The 17,210-nt window shown below is 43.6% G+C and overlaps 1 protein-coding gene and 1 long non-coding RNA gene across 7 annotated transcripts in view; one reads left to right on the plus strand and one right to left on the minus strand.

Moving 5' to 3' along the window:
* The window catches only part of NF1 (neurofibromin 1), a 104,798-nt gene extending 93,434 nt beyond the window's left edge, over window positions 1-11,364 (plus strand). For 4 of the 5 annotated variants that reach the window (XM_069790868.1, XM_069790871.1, XM_069790869.1 and 1 more), the window contains one exon: window positions 6,342-11,364. In XM_069790868.1, coding sequence (XP_069646969.1) covers window positions 6,342-6,484 — 143 coding nt within the window. In that variant the 3' untranslated portion in view covers window positions 6,485-11,364. The remainder of the gene's footprint in view (window positions 1-6,341) is intronic. The other variant, XR_011326020.1, reaches the window with a different exon arrangement.
* On the minus strand, window positions 8,735-17,149 carry LOC104325219 (uncharacterized). 2 transcript variants are annotated; one of them, XR_011326022.1, is made up of 3 exons: window positions 16,423-17,149; window positions 11,546-13,928; window positions 8,735-10,882 (listed from the first exon to the last, which is right to left on the minus strand). It is a non-coding gene; the product is annotated as an uncharacterized lncRNA (long non-coding RNA). The 2 variants fall into 2 exon arrangements; XR_011326021.1 differs by having other exon boundaries at window positions 11,407-13,928.
* Between the last annotated feature and the right edge of the window lie 61 nt (window positions 17,150-17,210).

Genomic DNA, 17,210 nt, shown 5'->3' on the forward strand with positions numbered 1-17,210 from the left:
GAGGTCTTACTCTCCCTTGAAGAAAAATAGGTATTCATATAGATACATATGGAATACTGGGTCAGTTCAGACTGTTGTTTTTTCAGAAATATGCTGCTGATAAAATGAAAGCTTTCAAGAAAAGAACAGTCATCAAAGGCAGTAAATGCATAAAACCACTAAATTCCTTCTGGCTTGGGGAGAAGGGAATTACAGGGAAATGCAGAGGTTAAATATAACAGCATAGATTTTCAGGGTGAAAAATTAAAAAAGAGAGTAAAAATTATTCAGTATAGCAGATGAAGCGTAAGCTAGAGGAAATTAAATACAAGAAGAAAATAGAAGTTATGTCAAAGAAATCTGCATGAAGACTCCTTCTGAAGTGATTTTGGATTAGTGTCTCCTATATTGAGGAAATTCTTTACTTTCTTTGTCATAAAAATTACACTATGTGATATTTCTTAAATGATGATTTAACTGTTGCAGTTCTGAATGCTGAAGTCAATCAATATTTTATTTCTGCTTTGTTTCTAACCTGGATGGAAGGCTAGAAACCACTTTATTTAGGTATAATATTTATGGAGGTGTTTTGGTTTTTTTCACTCTCTTCTTGTTCACTGGTTTCTGCTTGCCCCGAGATAAACTTTACTTACTGTACTTAGCTCTATTCAAGAAATCTAGTCTTCCAGATTATCAGTTTGCTCACAGATGCTATGTGTGATTCTTGTTCAATATCATGAGTATTGCGGAGGTGAGGCATGTGCAGAGGTGCAACAGAGGTAAAACAGTGCTCTGTGTTTGAAAAATTTGGGAATAGTGATTTCTTTTTTTATTTCATGCAGTGAGAAGTGATTACAACTCACTTTTTTCCAGTATGAGAAGCCAACTTAAATTGTTTAAATTTGGGGAGATCACCTTCTTGAAATACTGATGCTGTGTTCTAGAATTGTAGTTCAAGATGCCCGTCAGTCTAAACATGCTCAAACTAGGATTTGCTTTCCCATTTCCTGCCAGCTCAGGATAATTTATTATGTTAAATAATGTTGTCCCAAGTGAGGAGAGAAAGTGTGAAGCGTATTTTCCACAGTTGTTACCTCTTCCTCTGATACTTTATTAATAGCACTTTTAGCCTAAAGGAGACTGTTGTTGTCATTGTTTCCTTGTTTTGTATTCCTGCCCAAGAAGAAGTAAAAGAGCATTGGCCTGAAAGGGCTTCACTGGTGCTGTCCTGGAATCCCATTTGATTTGAGTAATAAGAACGGGTAAAAGTTGAGTTTGGAGCAGTTTTAGAGAGTGCTGTTTTACTTAACATTTTACAATGTCCGTTATATGTTATGAATGTATTAATGCAGCCTCTGTATTGTATTATCATGCAATTTGTCCTGTATATAGAAATATTTCTGTATAAAAACTCCTAATTGACTGCAGGTGCAGATAACAACCAAGATGATGGAAAAGGAAAGTGGTTCACAGAAACTTTCTTATTTAACATACAGCTAAGAATTACCTGTGATATTAGAACAGGGAGAAGGATAAAATCAAAGGGCAAAACAATAGCCATTGCTGTCAGTGTGAAAATAAGTACATTATGGGCAGCATCTTTCCGTTTAGAATGTAGAATTGGTAGCAACTCCAACAGTTCTTTTTGCAAGGATGAAGTGATGATGCAGGATTAGGCCCTCTACTAGCAAAAAAAGCATTTTGCTATATAAATGTCTGCCCTCCTTCCACCTCACTTTCTATTCCTTCTTCCTTTGTTAGCTAAGAGGAAGGAATTAATCCAGCTCATCAGAAATTTTGTTCGAGTGTTCTGCAAACAGACGGCTTTTATCAAATGCTGGTTAAGAGCTCATGTCCACAAATGGAGTTAGGAACTAGTGAACTTGTTCAGGATACTAGTGAGTCTGTAATAATGCATTTATGACAGCCTGTGCATGTTTTGCTTGGAAATTAAGTTTTAAAAGACCAATATGAAGGCCAGGAGATTACTAATGGTTCCATTTTTGTGTAACCAGGCTGGAAGCATCTTTATAAATAATCAGCCTTTGTAGGTGTTTCCAGGTAGTGTGAAGTAGCCTTAAGTGATTACTACTTTATGAAAGCCTTGTGCTTAATGTTTAATCTAAGTGGTGTTTTCCCATCATCTCTAACTATTTATTAGTGTCTTGCCTATTTCCTTGAGCATTCTCGCTTCATTCTGGCAATTTGAATACAAAGACTTGGGGTTTGATCAGGGAATCTCCAGTTTTCTCAAACTGTGGACCAGGTCACAACATGGAGCTTTTCATTTTGCTCCTTGGTCCCTCGTTTATTACATTGCTCCACTTTAATCAACATGGAATTTCACTAGTTTGAACTGGTACGTTAACCAGTACAACTTTGCATAAAACATGCTTTGCTTTTTAAGCTGTTTAATTGTATTAAAAATTTAATTGGTCTTCTGGCACTTTATACAGCTCCATAGCTGCATACATGAATTTTGCATACTCATTAAGTGTGCCTAGAGGTGTGTGATGGCGTTGTCATTGCTGTACGCATTTACACTGTAGAGACAAGTCAGGGAGAAAGTGGTGGAAGACCTAAGATCTGCCAAGGAAAAAATTATAGAATGTGAAGTAAAGGTGGGCCACAGGATTTCTTGAAACAGCAAGGCAACTATGGGACTAATAAGGGATACAGATCTATTATCCACTTACTCTGATTTGAGAACTACTAAAGGAAAATATCAAGTATTTAGCAGTGCTGAGTTGCTTCATCACACAAAGAAACAGTTTCAGCCAAGTGAGTTTTTTATTATGGTTACAAATAGATTTAAGTTGCAGATACATGAAACATTCTTTCCTTGCATCTGGAAACAACTAGCAGAGATAATTGTTTATAAATGTTTTGTCTGTCGTCATCTCTTCTCCCCCCCCCCCCCCCCCCCTTCCCCTTGTCATGGACATTATTCACTTACATTTTTTCTTTCATTCTGTGTCTGTGAAGCTTCTCTGCCTTGCTCTAAATCTGCAGTTTTCATGCAGCTTCCTCATCAAGGTACATTCTACTTTCATCATATTTGCACGAAATACTGCTTGATCTGCTTTAGGATTGGGCTTGTGGCATGAGAAGTAGTTTACTGATCCTTTTGACACGGGAATGGCTTCAGTGTAAGTGCTAAGCTGTTGCATTTCTTGTGTGATGCTAATTAATATCTGATGGTAGATCAGGCAAAGAAAGTCATTCACATCCTTAAGAATAAGATAAATTTGGTAATAGAGTAGCGGATGGCTTCATGTGTGAAATTACTCTGTTGCAGGTATTAAGCTAAAATGAGGAACTATTTCATGTGAGCTCTTTAGATTCACTGAAGTCAGCTTTAACTGCAATTACACACCACCGGAAAACAGACACAAGTCCTTTGGACTAAACTGCAGCAGATAGAGCTCAATAAAATGGGTACTCAACAGCGTTTGATTTCTGCTTCTGTATGGAGAAGTAAGAAAAAAGCTGCAGAAGAGGGTTTTTTTGCTCACACCCGTGGGTTGCTTCCTATTCTCGTTGTAGTGTGTGGTTTTTGTAAGCTCACACCCACACAAGGAGAGGAAGGATGATGTAGCCTGCAGCCAGCCTCTGGCTGGAGTTCTGAAATTGTCCCTAAGTGTGCGTGTAATACGGAGTGTATTCTTTATTCTTGCTAATGCCAGTGAGAATCAGTTTCTTATAGGAAGGAGACATAACCATGGGAGATGTCATAGTAATAGGATTTTGTTCTAACCTTTTTATACAGTCAGACATCCTAATTTTTGCTGCTGATTGTACTTTTAGCCTCTTGCATAAAAACACCCTTCCTGCTATTCATTCCAATGCTGCACATGTACTATAAGTGGTGAGAGTGTTGCTAAATGCACATCAAACATACTCATTTTATTGCAGAAATAATGTGACAGCTACACTAAGATATTGCTACAGGAATGATTAACTCATGGTAGCGTCAGCGTAAAAGTAGTAATTGATTGGAAGCATGTCTGCATTAAGCAGAAGTCTCAGGTTTTGTATCTTCAAGTTACTGTGTCCAAAGCTCTTAAGAGTAACAGCTCATAACCCAAGGCTCTCATGTGTTGTCATCATGTCAGCATGAAGTTTACACTACAGCAGTTCATTTTCAAGGTTTGTTTGATGTGATTCTTTTAGCAAAACATAACAGATTTACCTTGTCCTGCAAAGAACATCCAAAGCTTCTCAGAAAAGTATATGCACTTGGGTATAAAGCCTGGCTGGTTTCATCCTCGTCTTGTACTCTGTAAGCCGCCTCCTGGCTTTGGAGGAGCTGAACTTAGGCAATAGCAGCTCTTGTAAGGATTTCCAGACTCACCTGTTCTGCGTGTGTTTCCTGTTAATACCCTGCTTAGAAAACTGTTTCTTTACTTGTCCTTGTTAAAAGTTAATTGTTGATTCTTTTGGTTTTTTTACTCTGTCAGGGTTTAAATCATTATAATTGGTGTCCACACTTTGACACTTAACTCTTCAAGTGAATCCCTGCATCAGTTCTATTTCTGCTGTATGCAGAATAAGTCAGCTAAGCCTTTCATTTCTCCTGGCAATGAGACAGTGTCCTCCAACATTGATTTGTACGTTATGTACTTTTACTGATCTTTATTTGTGAGCCGAGATTCAGCATTGAGGGGAATTGTAGGTACTTGAATACACATGAATCTTCTCTGGTAGCAAGAACCAGCCTCTGCCATTGCAGCAGAATTCTGCAGGTTCAGAAATGAACCTTCCTCACTCCGCCGTTCCCCTGTTTAATAGCAGTCATTGATTTTTGGCTGGAAGAAGCCCATAGATTTGACAGTCTGTCAGTTCTTCCTCCTAGAGAGCGCAAAAGCTGGAAGAAACTTGAGTCAAACTCTTTCATTCGCTCAGTCTTTGCAAAACTAGAGCCAGAAAAGGTCTTGTGGCCTGGAAGACTTTAGTGTTTTCAGTGGGTACAGATGCTGGTACGGATGCTTTGAGGATGTAGGGGAACCTTGATCTGCCGTGTGAACGTTTATGTGTCCTATTTTCCCTGTTAAATAAAATTCCTGTTCCTGTTTGAAGAGCTGACCGGGTGAACTCAGTGAACAGTTCTTAGCCCCATCTATTTCCATGTTGTTGTAGGAGAGCAGTGTAGATTGAAACTGATCAGCCAGTGCCCATAGGCCACAGGATTTTGTCTTTTATTGTTGGAGACTGATTAAACTAACAGCAAATTCAGTCTGCAGCCTTAAGGGGGGAGAAAAAGATTATTTGAACGAATCATGTTGAAATGTGACAAGCTGTGTGTAGGTGAGTGTGTAGATCAGGCATCGCGCTTCAGCACATGGAGGTGTTTTATCTGGTCAAAGTCCGGGCTCTCACTGAACACGGGGTCATACATCTGATCCTGAAAAAGTTATTTTTCATGCTACAGTACTGCAATGAAATAGCTGTATCGGGCCGGTCGTTGAGGCATCATGGACAGCAAGATTGTGTTATGTCTGGCTAAAATAGTGTTCTGGGCCTGGCTGGGGTAGAGGCGATTTCCTTCACGGCAGCTGGCGCGGGGCTGCGTTCTGGATTTGTGACCGAACGGTGCCGCAGAATAGACGGCGGTGGGCAGTAGGCTGGAGGGGACCCAGCTGGGTGGGATGCCCAGAGAGCTCCTCCGTGTCGGCGATAAAAGTGGAAAGAGGGGCAGTGGGGGGAGGTTGGCCGTCTTCTGCCGGGGACCTGGGTGGGCACCGGTCCACCCGTGGCGGGTGGGTGCTGAGCGATTGCCTCCGCATCACCGGTTTTGTTTTGCTGTCTGTCTGTCTTCCACAAATCCCTCGCTTACCTAGATTTTTTTCTTGTTACGTGAATGGGGACGCCCGAGTTTTCTGGCTTTTACTCTTCCTTTCCTGTCCCACTTGGGGTGGAGGGGGACGAGCGAGGGGGGCTGTTTGCGGTGCTTGCCTGCCTGCCGGGGTGAGGCCACCACAAATAACACTTTATTATTTAAAAAAAAACAAAAAGCAAACAAAAAACCACGTCGTGACCGGGTCCTGCAGCGCTTTCCCAGGCGGGCAGCGCTGCCGCCGCTTGGTGTTGCCATCAGCACGGCGGGGCCCCGCCCCCAGCGCGGCCAAGGCCCCGCCCCCAGCGGGACCGGCCCCGCCCCCCCGCCGCCCCCATGCAGCGCGCGGGCCCGGCGCTGCCGGAGGGCGCCCCCTGGCGGCCGGCGGGCGGGTCTCTCCTCTCGGGTGTCGCTGCCGGCCTGTCCGTCCGTCCGTCCGTCCGCGGGGAGAGCCGGCCTTTAAAGCGTTAATTTACAGGGTGGCCAGAAGCATCGAGGGGTAACCTCGGTCCTTGTGTTTCCCCAGGGATCGACAAGGAGAACGTGGAGCTCTCGCCCACCGCCGGACACTCCAACAGCGGGAGGATGCGCCACGGCTCCGCCAGCCAAGTGCAAAAGCAGCGAAGCGCTGGCAGTTTCAAACGTCACAGCATCAAAAAGATTGTGTGATTATTTCTTAATTTTTTTAATTTTTTTTTTTTTTAATTTTGGAAACTGACTGACACATGCGGGCCCCGCGCAAAGGGCCCTCCGCTGGTTGTGATGCTGCACTTAATTTTGAAAGTTCCCATCCCGTCAGCCGTGTTGCCAGATGATCAACTCTTGAAACATTGCCTGAATTTTAATGCCTTCATTTCTTTCCTTCTGTTTTTGATTTAAGCCAGTGTTTCAGAACCGCTCATAGAGATCCTGACGGACTTTGCAGCCGGAGGAGGTGTGGAGTTCTTTAACACTGCAGAACCGTATCTTGTCCAAATACGAAAGCCATTTCCCATAGACAGCTCTACCTTGCTTCTGTTACCTGCCTTGTTTGTTTCTTCTCTAAAGGAAAGTGTTAATCCTTAATCCTGTTTGCACACTTTTCAAGGTAGTGGCTTCATGAGCCGGGGGCAGTTACTATAATCCTGGTTTTAATTCAAACCTGTAAGATTTTTAGCTGTGGACTTTTTTTTACCATACTTAAAAGAAACTTAGGATAGCCGCAGTACAATGAGCTTAACCAGAAGTGGTTGATTAGGTTAAATTTCTAGTAATTAGCAATAAATTTGAGAGGACAGGGAGGCTGCACGAGCCTCTTTCATTCCCCAGACTGTAGCTTCACATACTTGGACTGTATATGGACCAGACTGGACAAACTGGCTTTTTTCCAAAGCAGACTTTTTTTTTTCTTTTTCTTTTTTCTGTACTTTAACTGCACTAAAAAAGGTTGAATAGTGGAAAGAAAATCATCGAGAACTGACTCTTACGCTGTCATTGTAGCAGTGTTGAAAATTTATTGCTTCTTTCTTCCATTTAGCATTTGCTTTAGTTCTGCCCTTCCCAACAACACGCACCTTCGAGAAATTCCTGGCAGAATAACCAGTGGGGTATGGAGGGGAAAATTTAATGAATTAACTTCCAGCTCTGGGAGATTGTGTTTGGCGAAGCTGCTTTTGTGCTGCCCAAGCAGTGATATAAAAACAGCAATGTTTGCTTAAGGTACATGAATTTAAAAATAACTGACACTGTGTCAAATCCAGGTTACGTTTGAATGTTTGCAGTGCAATTCCTGGTATCAGTACAGACGTCTGCAGTCAAACCTGTCTTGCAGAACTTTCAAGGGGTTTTAGTTGGTGAGGGTTCGTACTTGGGGGTTACACAAAACTGAAACTGCTGTCACTGTGAAAGACTTGTCAGCTACAGTCGTGTATCAGCGATGGACGACTGTGATAACATGCTGCTATGTTGATGACGTGTACAGGTGCAGCGCTGGGTGCTGCAGACGCTGCCTGCACGGACTGAAAACGTGCAGAGCGTTTGATCTCGGAGGCGAGCAGAAATTCTGACAGAAGGGCCTGTCACCTGGGTGCTCACTGGAGGGCTACGTATATCTCCTGCTGAAGAACAGTTAAACTTCCCAGTTTCAGATCCTGTTGTGTGTTAGAAATTAACAATCTACAAGTGGCTTTAAAGGACAAAAAAGCATATCCACTATATAAAGTAAAATCCTCTAGTGCAATCTTGTTAGTGGCTTTCAGTAAATCAAACTCCACAGCTAAATTATTAGAGAATGGTACAATTAAGTGTTCAGATTTTATCGATATAGCACATAATTCACATGTATCCACACAGTAACAATGTAACATTTATGTAAATAAAAATACCTTTATTGTATTGATTCATAAAATAACAATTTAATTTTTTTAATTTGTTTACAGTCCTGGAAAAACTATGAACACAAACTTAATATGCAAATAGTTTGCCAAAACAAGAGGAAAACTTAGAATTAGCAGTCTTGAAATAGACGCGTTGGAAAATATGAAGACTCGTGCAATTAACCAAATTTTTTTATTCTTGGTGGCGTAGGAGCTGCAGTAGAAATGTGGTTGCTGAACTGATACAGGACTATGAAAGGGATCGTGAGGCTAGAACTGAATGTGGGAATGGAGCAGTGACTCGTGCCACATCCTAAGCTGCTATGCATGTAAAACTTCGGGAGTCACTGATTAAAACCCGTTCTCATCTCATGCATCAGATTGCCGAGAGCCACCTTCAGCGTCACTGCCAGTTTGCACTTGGTTGTACTGAATCAAGCTAATTCCAGCCCTTTCCGTTTTGCTGAAGACAATGAATTGTAGAAGCCTGAAGATTTGTGGGTAGGAGGGAAAAAGAATCTCTTGTAAAGGTAATTTGCTGTCAGTTGTTTCTCCTACGAGCAGATTTTCTTTAAACAGAAATAGTAATTCCAGATGAACTACCAAATCCGTTTTGTTTGGACTGGGTGCGTTTGAGAGCAACTCTGTCAACATTTTGCATTGCCTATAGAAAAAAAGCATCCCTAAATTAGAATTAATGCAGTCTTTGAAATACATATGATGTGGAATCAAAATGGACAGTGACTAAAATTACCTTTCATGTGAGAACTAGAATTACTCTGGGCTCTCAGTCCCAGCTGAAGAAAACTGATATCTTCATAAAGTCAGTCAACAAAATTTAATTTATTCTGTTTCCTGGAAGGAGGGGGAGTCATTTAATGTTTTCACTGCATGGTTCAGTGAGAGGACCTGAACTTTCTTAGAGCAGGGGTGTCAAACATGTTAGGTAATGGGGGCTGAATTTGGGTGTAATTACGGTCGATGGCCAAGGTTTAATTCAGGATCACAGGTGCCCCGATACACAGGAACGTTCTCTCCCAGTACCAGCAGTTGGGAAGCTTGCGCTTAGATCAAGGGGGAAAACACGGCCTTTCTTGAAGGATTAAACTTCTATTAGTAATTAGTTAGTTGTTCAGTGCCTTACTGTCACATTCATCACTTTGCCTGCACCCTCTAACAGCAGTGGCTGTTGTTTTGCCTTGTTGTGTTCTTTCTTGCACCCTCCCTTATTTGTTCTCGTTCCCTGTTTTGAATATTCTCCATCCTGCTCCGTTTCGTTCCCGTGAGCACCGCTCTCGGTTCCCAGTCCAGCCTGCTTCCGTTCTCTCCTCATCCCATTACTCCATTTACGCTCCTAGTGATCAGCAGGTGGTTGCTGGTGACAATGTGGGCTTGAAACCTGATCTAACAAGTGGGAGACCGCTCTAAGAGAGTTCCCACCTTCGAGTCGCTGTTTCAGGCAGCCTGCAGACCACTGGGCAGTCACTGCTGCGTCGGCTGCTCGAGTCGCTTCTTGAAGGCTGGTTCTGCAGCTGTGGAGTCTGTGTACTTTGAAATGAAAACTTAGATTCAGAAAAATCTGATCTTAACACGTGGACCATGTAATGACATCATGGGGATTGTATGTTTGACACCCCTGTTTTAGAACACATTACCCATTTCGCACTAACTACAGTTAAGTACTGTAAAGATGATTAACATTTTGTTTGTGTTTGTATTTTCCCTGACTTAAAGATAACTCAGTAGTATTTGAATAGTGCATAACCTACCTGTTAATTATGCCAATGTTTCTGCTTTAATGTGCATGAGGTTTCCAAGAACAGGAAACGTTTCAAATAAGTATTGTGGACTGAGCACCTGGGAGCGTTCCAGTGCTCTATTCCTAACTGGGTTGTAGGTTTTAGGGCTTTTTCGGTTTCATTCTAAGGTTAATTTTTTTCAAATGTAATGAAGCACGTCTTATTGTTATGCAACAAACTTACCACAGAAAGTCACTTTTAGTGTTGGTCCCACAATTTTTTTTTAATGCAGTATATTCACCTGTAAATAGTTTTTGTGTAAAATTTGACAGAAAAGTATATTTACTACACTGTAAATACATGTGACAATATATTGTATTATTTTGCTTTTTTTGTAAAGCAGTTAGTTGCTGTATATGTATAACATACAAATTTGATTATTCTAGTGTTAGTAACTGTTAACTACTACTACTACTCCTTCCTGCTGTTGCGTTACGTCATTTAAAAAAAAAAATGCTGTGTACTATAAACTTACACTGTGTATGATATCTTACTATTTCCATTTGGGCCTCAACTTTGAAAATGTTTCCTTGATCCACAATCCTGTTCATACTGTAAGCAAGTGTGCGACAGCTGGCAAGAGCCCTGCTGATTCAAATGCAGTTGGTAACTGTAGGTAAAAATGGTAGAAACCTGGTTTCAGATAATTGTTGTTCACCCCATTTTCCCCTCATGTATGTACTTCCCCCCCCCCCCCCTTTTTTTTTTTTTGAAGTAAAATGTAAATTCAAACTGCCTCAAGTTGTTCGAAGGTCATTCCCTTGTGCTGCGGGACGCAGTTGGTGTATTCTGAAATCCTTTTTCTTTTTCTTGTGACGGTGAGATTTGGATGGGTTCTTTGGGTCTGAACTGAGGGCCTCATTGCAGCAGGCGCTGGATGCAGCCCTAGTCCCAGACCTGAAAACCCACTTTTTCTGGGAAAAATAAGAATCAAGTTGAAACCCAGTGTCTCGGATTTGTCTTTCCAGAATGGTGCTTCTCTGTGTGTGTGATCTTGCACAGTTCTAAATACTGGCAAAACTGATTGCCCGTGGATAACTGAGGACAGAATTTGGACAGAATAAAGCCCATTGTCATGAATTTCATGTCACTTCAAGATTATCATAATTGAATAATAAATCAGAATATTTCTTTTTAAAATGTAAATTTAATATTTTAATAAAACAGCTGCTTGGTCTTTAAAGAACATTTCAGTATAATCTGTCTATTTGAGCTTTTCTAGCTTAGAAGCTTGAAGTTTCAACTGTCAGGCAACTTTTATGACAAATGATTAATCAAATCTATTTTTCTTTTAGGGGAATATATTACTTTCCTATTAAAAATGTATAAGTACTTATATTCTGGCTTTGTGAATCGTAAAAGGATGTAAAAACACATTAAAGTGTGACTGCATTGACTTCTTCTGAGACATCTTATTGTTCCTGCATACTAAACATACCATGCGGCCTGCTCAGTTGAAAACAGGCAGGCAGCGGTGCGGGCACAGGGACCTGGTGCTCCTGTTGCCAGCAGGGCTTGCATGAATGGAAGAGCCGCAGCTTCTGAACTGTTAAATTGCAGGAGCACATTTTCTTTACCTTAGAGGAAATGTTCATTAATCCTAAATCAGAAGTAGCAGCACTGACTGTAGAGTGGGGAGCCATACAGGAGATGTTTCCTGAACAACACATACTAGATCACTGCTGCTAAAAACATTTTTGAAGTTCCTCTTCTGGACAGCTGAGCTTCCCTGCTACTTGAGATCACAAAATACACTGTAGCCACAGCGAGGGAATGAAAGGAGAAAGAATTTTATTTTAGTTGCGTCTTTATGCACTTGGAAAAGCTATATTTAGGGGAAAAATTGCACACTTGGAGCAAGCAGTTCTGTCTTAGGAAATAGCTTCAAAATCCCTGCCCAGCTGATGCTGGTGCTCCTAAAATATTTTACAAAGGAAAAAAATAAGCAAAGTAAAAATCCAGAACTTTCTTGTTGCAGGGATATAAATTCTGTTCTAGAGTTAAGTAGGGCAAAACCATACAAGGAGGGAGAGAAAGGAAGTTGTTATTCACGGGCCGTGAGACTGACCCATAATGTGAGTGGCTAATTCCTAAATATTAAGCTGTCTCTCTCACTGGCATAAATATTTCTAAATACCTCTGACTTGGAATAACAACTCTTCACAATACTCAGATATCCCAGAAGTTTCATACTAAAACTTGCGATTTAAATCTTGTGATGAATTCGATACCTCCGAATGTCAGCATCACTGCTAGGATTAGCTTCATCTCAGGCTGTGAGCAGCTGGCTTAAGAAAATGCATTGGGTGCTAAGGGAAATGGCTGAGCTGTCTGCTGCTGCGAGGCTGGGGAGAGAGAAGCGTGCCCTCTTCTTTGCTGCAGCTGGCAGACCCCAGAATGGTGTGGAGCCATCTGTGAGGGTGAGTGACCACAAGCTGGCATGGGTTAACTGCCGCTACAGCAACACAGACACCCACGTGCACGAGATGGGGTGAAATCTGGTCCCTCGTGTCCTACCATAGGATTGAATTCTACTGCAAGTTGGTCACTTCAGCCATTGTCAAATGCTTTTTATTTTTCTACCCTCTCCTTAGGCCCATCCGTCCAGGAAGGGTGGACAGAGAACACATGACCCCTAAATAGATGTAATGCAATTAGTCACTCAGTGTCACAGAACTAAAAACTAAAGCCAACCTCTTGTAGCGATGGAGAATGCTACTGACCGTTCCATGTCAAAGCAACGATGGTCCTTTCCCACTACCAACATTCATGATTTATAGCTGTGAATCCTTTCTGTCTTGGAACATTGTTTTTTTCAGCTGAGTGCTGCTACATTCAACAAGCTCTCAAATGAAAATAAATCCCAGGGTTGTGTGGGTGGAGAGTGTAGAATAACATCTCCTGTGATGTGACTTGTTAAAACAAGTATGGGTTTGTTCTTCAAAGCAGTAATGAAAAAAAGTCTGATGACTGCATCTTTAGGGCTATTCAAACGATAGTGCTATAAATAGTGATGAGCAACTAACTACATGTTCAAGAAAATCCCACTGAACTATTAAATTGTATTTTACTTTTTTTTTCCAGAAGAGGTGGATCAGGGACAGGCCTCACTGTGAGCAAGTTTTCCAGGCTCTAGCTTATCAACTCTGCTTCCTGAGGCTACTTACATTTACAATGTAAGATGCCAGGCAGTTTGGGCAGTGGGTGCCTCTGCCTCACCTCTTCTGGGCTCCATTCCCTTTGCCCTTATTTGCTTTCTATGAAGTTCCTCCGCTTGCTGGCTGTGCTCCCCAGCTCCTTGCAATATCAGCCATGGGGTTTTTTTCTCCCTTCTTGGTGATTCCCTTTCTGTTTACTAACTGCCCCCTACCCCTCCTGGAGCTCAGTGTGAGACCGCTGTGTTCATTTCCGAATGGCTTGGAGTACATTCAGTGCAGCATCAGGCAAGTAGAAGAGGAGGCTTTCGGCTCCCCTCGCAGTGGTAGCACATGCAAAGAGGGTGCAATGAAAAGTTCTGTGTAGCGTGAGAGAGACCCACCCAACCGTCTACAAACAGGCGTGACTGAACGTGGGCCAGAGACAGCACAAAAACAGTGGCTCTGAGCCAAAGAAGAGGCTGATTCAGAGCGATGCAAAACATACAAAGGCTTAAAGGCCCCACCGTACAAACACAAGTGAGGCCGCTGGGGTGGTTGAGGCAGCACAACAAAACAAGGGAAGGAATCTCCGCATTTGCCCAAAACACTTAGCATCTAGGTCTCCGTTCAGTAGGGATCAAAGAGCAAAGGCTGCCTCTGTGCTTCTGAGTCCTGCTGTATGTTAAATTACTCCGCGAAGAGATGCTCATGGAAAGGGGAGAGGAGGCCATCGCCAGCTCTGCGTACTCTGTCCTTCCGAAGGCTGCACTGGATCTTGTTCTCCAGGGCGGACTCTCCTCTGCTCTCCCTCCAGCCGGGCCCACTGGAAGAGAGCAGTTACAGACAGATGAAACCAGGCTCGTGCTGAGCACAAGGAACCTGCTGTAGCACTCTGAGGACTGGATCAAATACCTTGCAAAGCAACTCAGCAAGTACAAGTTCTGTTGGCCTTAATTTTCCAGTTCTGTTTGAGATGTTAATGGGTAGACCTGTAATTTACAACAAAGAAGAATAAATGGGCCTCGAGGATGCTTACATACCTTACCTGTTCTTTTCTCATTTCAGTAATCCTTTTACTTCGTATGGTGCCCATTTTTCTTGCCGGGAACATTTGTTTGCTTTTTTAAATCATCATGAAAATTGAACTAGCAGTCTAGAAGGCTGTTTCCCACTCATGAAAAGTTCAGAGATGTGAACTGCTTCTGTAAGAAGAATGTGACTCGTCAGACACGGAAGCAGTTAATTGTTCTGTTAGCAGTGTTTATTTGACATCAGTATAATTTTATTGTTACTCAATGGAATATATTTTTCTTTTCACTCTAGCAAAGCTTATGGACTTTGACTGCTGTAAGAGCTCCGCTATGCGCTGCACACAGAGCAAGATACCGGTTTTGTCCCAAGAGCTTAAAATGTTCTTGGTCACCATGTGTGTCTGACACAGGCTGTCCTTGTGACCTTGGACAAATCCTTAACATCTTGCGATCAGGCATCCTAAACGCCTGAATTGCCCAACTCTAACAGTCAAAGATGGCCGTCAGTTGGCGGAATTCCTAACAGACAAACTTCTGAGATCGTCCAATTAAAGACATTAAAAGGGCAAAGTCCAATACATTGTTGTATTTTTTCCACTTCATGCATGGTGCAATTGGTAGTCTTTAAGCAGACATTTACTATTAATTTCTGACTGTTCTAAACAAAAAGATGGAGGCAACTCAGGAACTTTTCATGGAAAAATACTTACACAAATTAGCAATCCAGGAAGGACAATCCTGCTCAAACACGATTCTGTGATTTTTCTAAGTTACTCATTTATGCTTTCTAATGTACTAACTGCTTGCTGCATACATGTGTAAATAAACAACTGAGCAAGTTTAACTCCAGCCAGCCTGGTTAGTTAGGCCAATAAAACTACCCTGGTGTCCCGCTCTTGAGGTGTTTACAACAGAAGATTTCCTGCACCACTACATAGCGTAGAGCATGCTGGTTACAGCCAGGCAAGCTCATAGGAACAGAAAAGTCTCTGCAGAATGAAAGACTTGGTTACTGGAAAAAGGAAGGAGTCTAATTTTGGAGTAATCTATTACACCTAGATGAAAAGGAAGATCAGGCTTTCACAGCTGTAAGGAGACTGATGCTTTCCTACACTGCTGCAGCTCCCACTGGTTGCCACCAGGAATTACTCTTGTTTATGGTCTCACTTCTCCTTGCTCTGCTGTTCCCCGATACCTTTTCTTGCCCCAAAGCACACTTGCATCAGCCATCTGTCCCTGGCCTATTTCTTCCCTCTGACTTTGCCCCTGAGTTTCCAAAAGATAAAAAAAAGCAGCCTAAGTTGTTCCACTGGGAAATCCAGAGCCATCTCTGTTACCACAAAGACAGATCCAGTGACAAACCAAGAACAGTTTCCTCTTCGTTGCACACAACACAGAACCAAATTCTGAGAAAGTGCAGGTACAGCAGTGTCCCACAGGCCACCCCAGTGCCCTCTGATTTGCAGCAGAAGCCAATGCAGTGCCAGGCTGCACAGGAAGAAGCAGCACCCAGAAAAAGCTGCGTCCGGTGACTCCATGCCTTTCTGTGCAACTGAATTATTTGGACAGAATATACACCACTCCCAAACGGCTCTTCCCACACAGACCCAGCGTGGAGGCCAAACTCCTCCCCACCTGGGTGTTACAGTGTTATTAACACAGAAATTAACAATGATCCCCCATAAATGTCAGCGCAGAACTTTTCCCAAGGCATGGCTGCTTCTCAGATTGCTCCAGCCACACCCCATATCCTTTTCCTCTTTCATACCAGTCTGCTGTGCAAACTCCCAAGCTCCTTAGAATAACTACAACTATTATTTCCCACAGTCTCCTCCAAGCAACTTGCCCAGAGCTGTCCTGAAAGCTACTATCAAACAAGCCCCTATGCCCCAAAGAGCGCTCCAGCGCCTGCAAACACAAGCCACGCTTCTCTACTGTGTTTCCCCCTGCCAAAGCCTCAGATTCCTTAGGACACAGAAATCATTTACACACCGTATTTTCTTTAGGGATGCAAAAAGCTCTGGAGGGAAGCGTCCCACCTATTTAACAATAAAATGAAAACAAAAGTCTCCATCAATTCCAACTTTGTGCTACTGCAGCTAAGTGGTAACCTTGCCAGAACAAGAGATTTTCATTCCTCATTCTGGTTCAGCCTTGGCAGACAGCATCTCCAATCCTGCACTGCTGTAGCTGCTAGCTAATACGTTTGCTTACTGTCTTAACGTTTCGTCATGAGCTAAGCACTTTCAGCATGTGTCTAAAACTTTGTATAAAGCACAGATTCACCTCTGTTCACTTGTCTGAACAGCACGGTGGAAGCCAGCAGCATCTGGCTGTGCTGGGAGACAACTGAGGGCTTTGGCTCCGGGGCTGAGATGAGCCTGGTGATCCCAGCACAAAACAGGGCTGAGCAGTTGGAGCGGATGAGGGTGCTCAGATGCGCCCTTTAAGGACTACCAGAGGAAAGAGGAGCAAAGAGCCATTCCTAGCCCTTTGAAAAGGTGAATCAGGTACCCGAGGGACCGGCCGAAGCCGAAGCTAACAGCAGCTCCCGCCACTAAGAGAGGAGGCAGCTCGCCACCTCGCAGCAGCCGCGGGGCAAAGCGCCGGGACCAGCCGGGCCGGGCGGCTGCGGGAGGGCGGGGAGCGCTCGCCACGCCGCCGGCCTGGAGGGAAGCCCGGCGGGGCTGCACCACGCCGGCGAGCGGAAAACCCTCTATTAAGCAGCTGCCGGGCTGCTGGGGCAGAGGCCCGGCCAGGCGCCGGGCTGCTTCCCGCCCGGGGATGAGCGACACCACAGGAGCCGGCCCAGCCGGGGCCGACTGGGCCTCGGCGGCACCTCTCCCTCTCCGCTCTCAGCGACGCGGAGCGGGGCTCGCCCTACGCCGAACCCCCGCGAATACCGAGCGCCGGGAGGGAGGGAGGGAGAGAGCGAGGCGGCGGATCGAACGCCCTCCGCCAAGCCAGGACGACAAGAAGGCAAGCGAACGCCGCCGCCCTCCCTCAGGTAATGGCGGCGGGGAGAGAGGCGCCGTGGTGCGCAGGCGCGGCGCTCTGGGGAGGGCGGGTCTCGC

The sequence above is a fragment of the Haliaeetus albicilla genome, chromosome 9, assembly GCF_947461875.1.
Source record: "Haliaeetus albicilla chromosome 9, bHalAlb1.1, whole genome shotgun sequence".
Lineage (NCBI taxonomy): Eukaryota > Metazoa > Chordata > Aves > Accipitriformes > Accipitridae > Haliaeetus > Haliaeetus albicilla.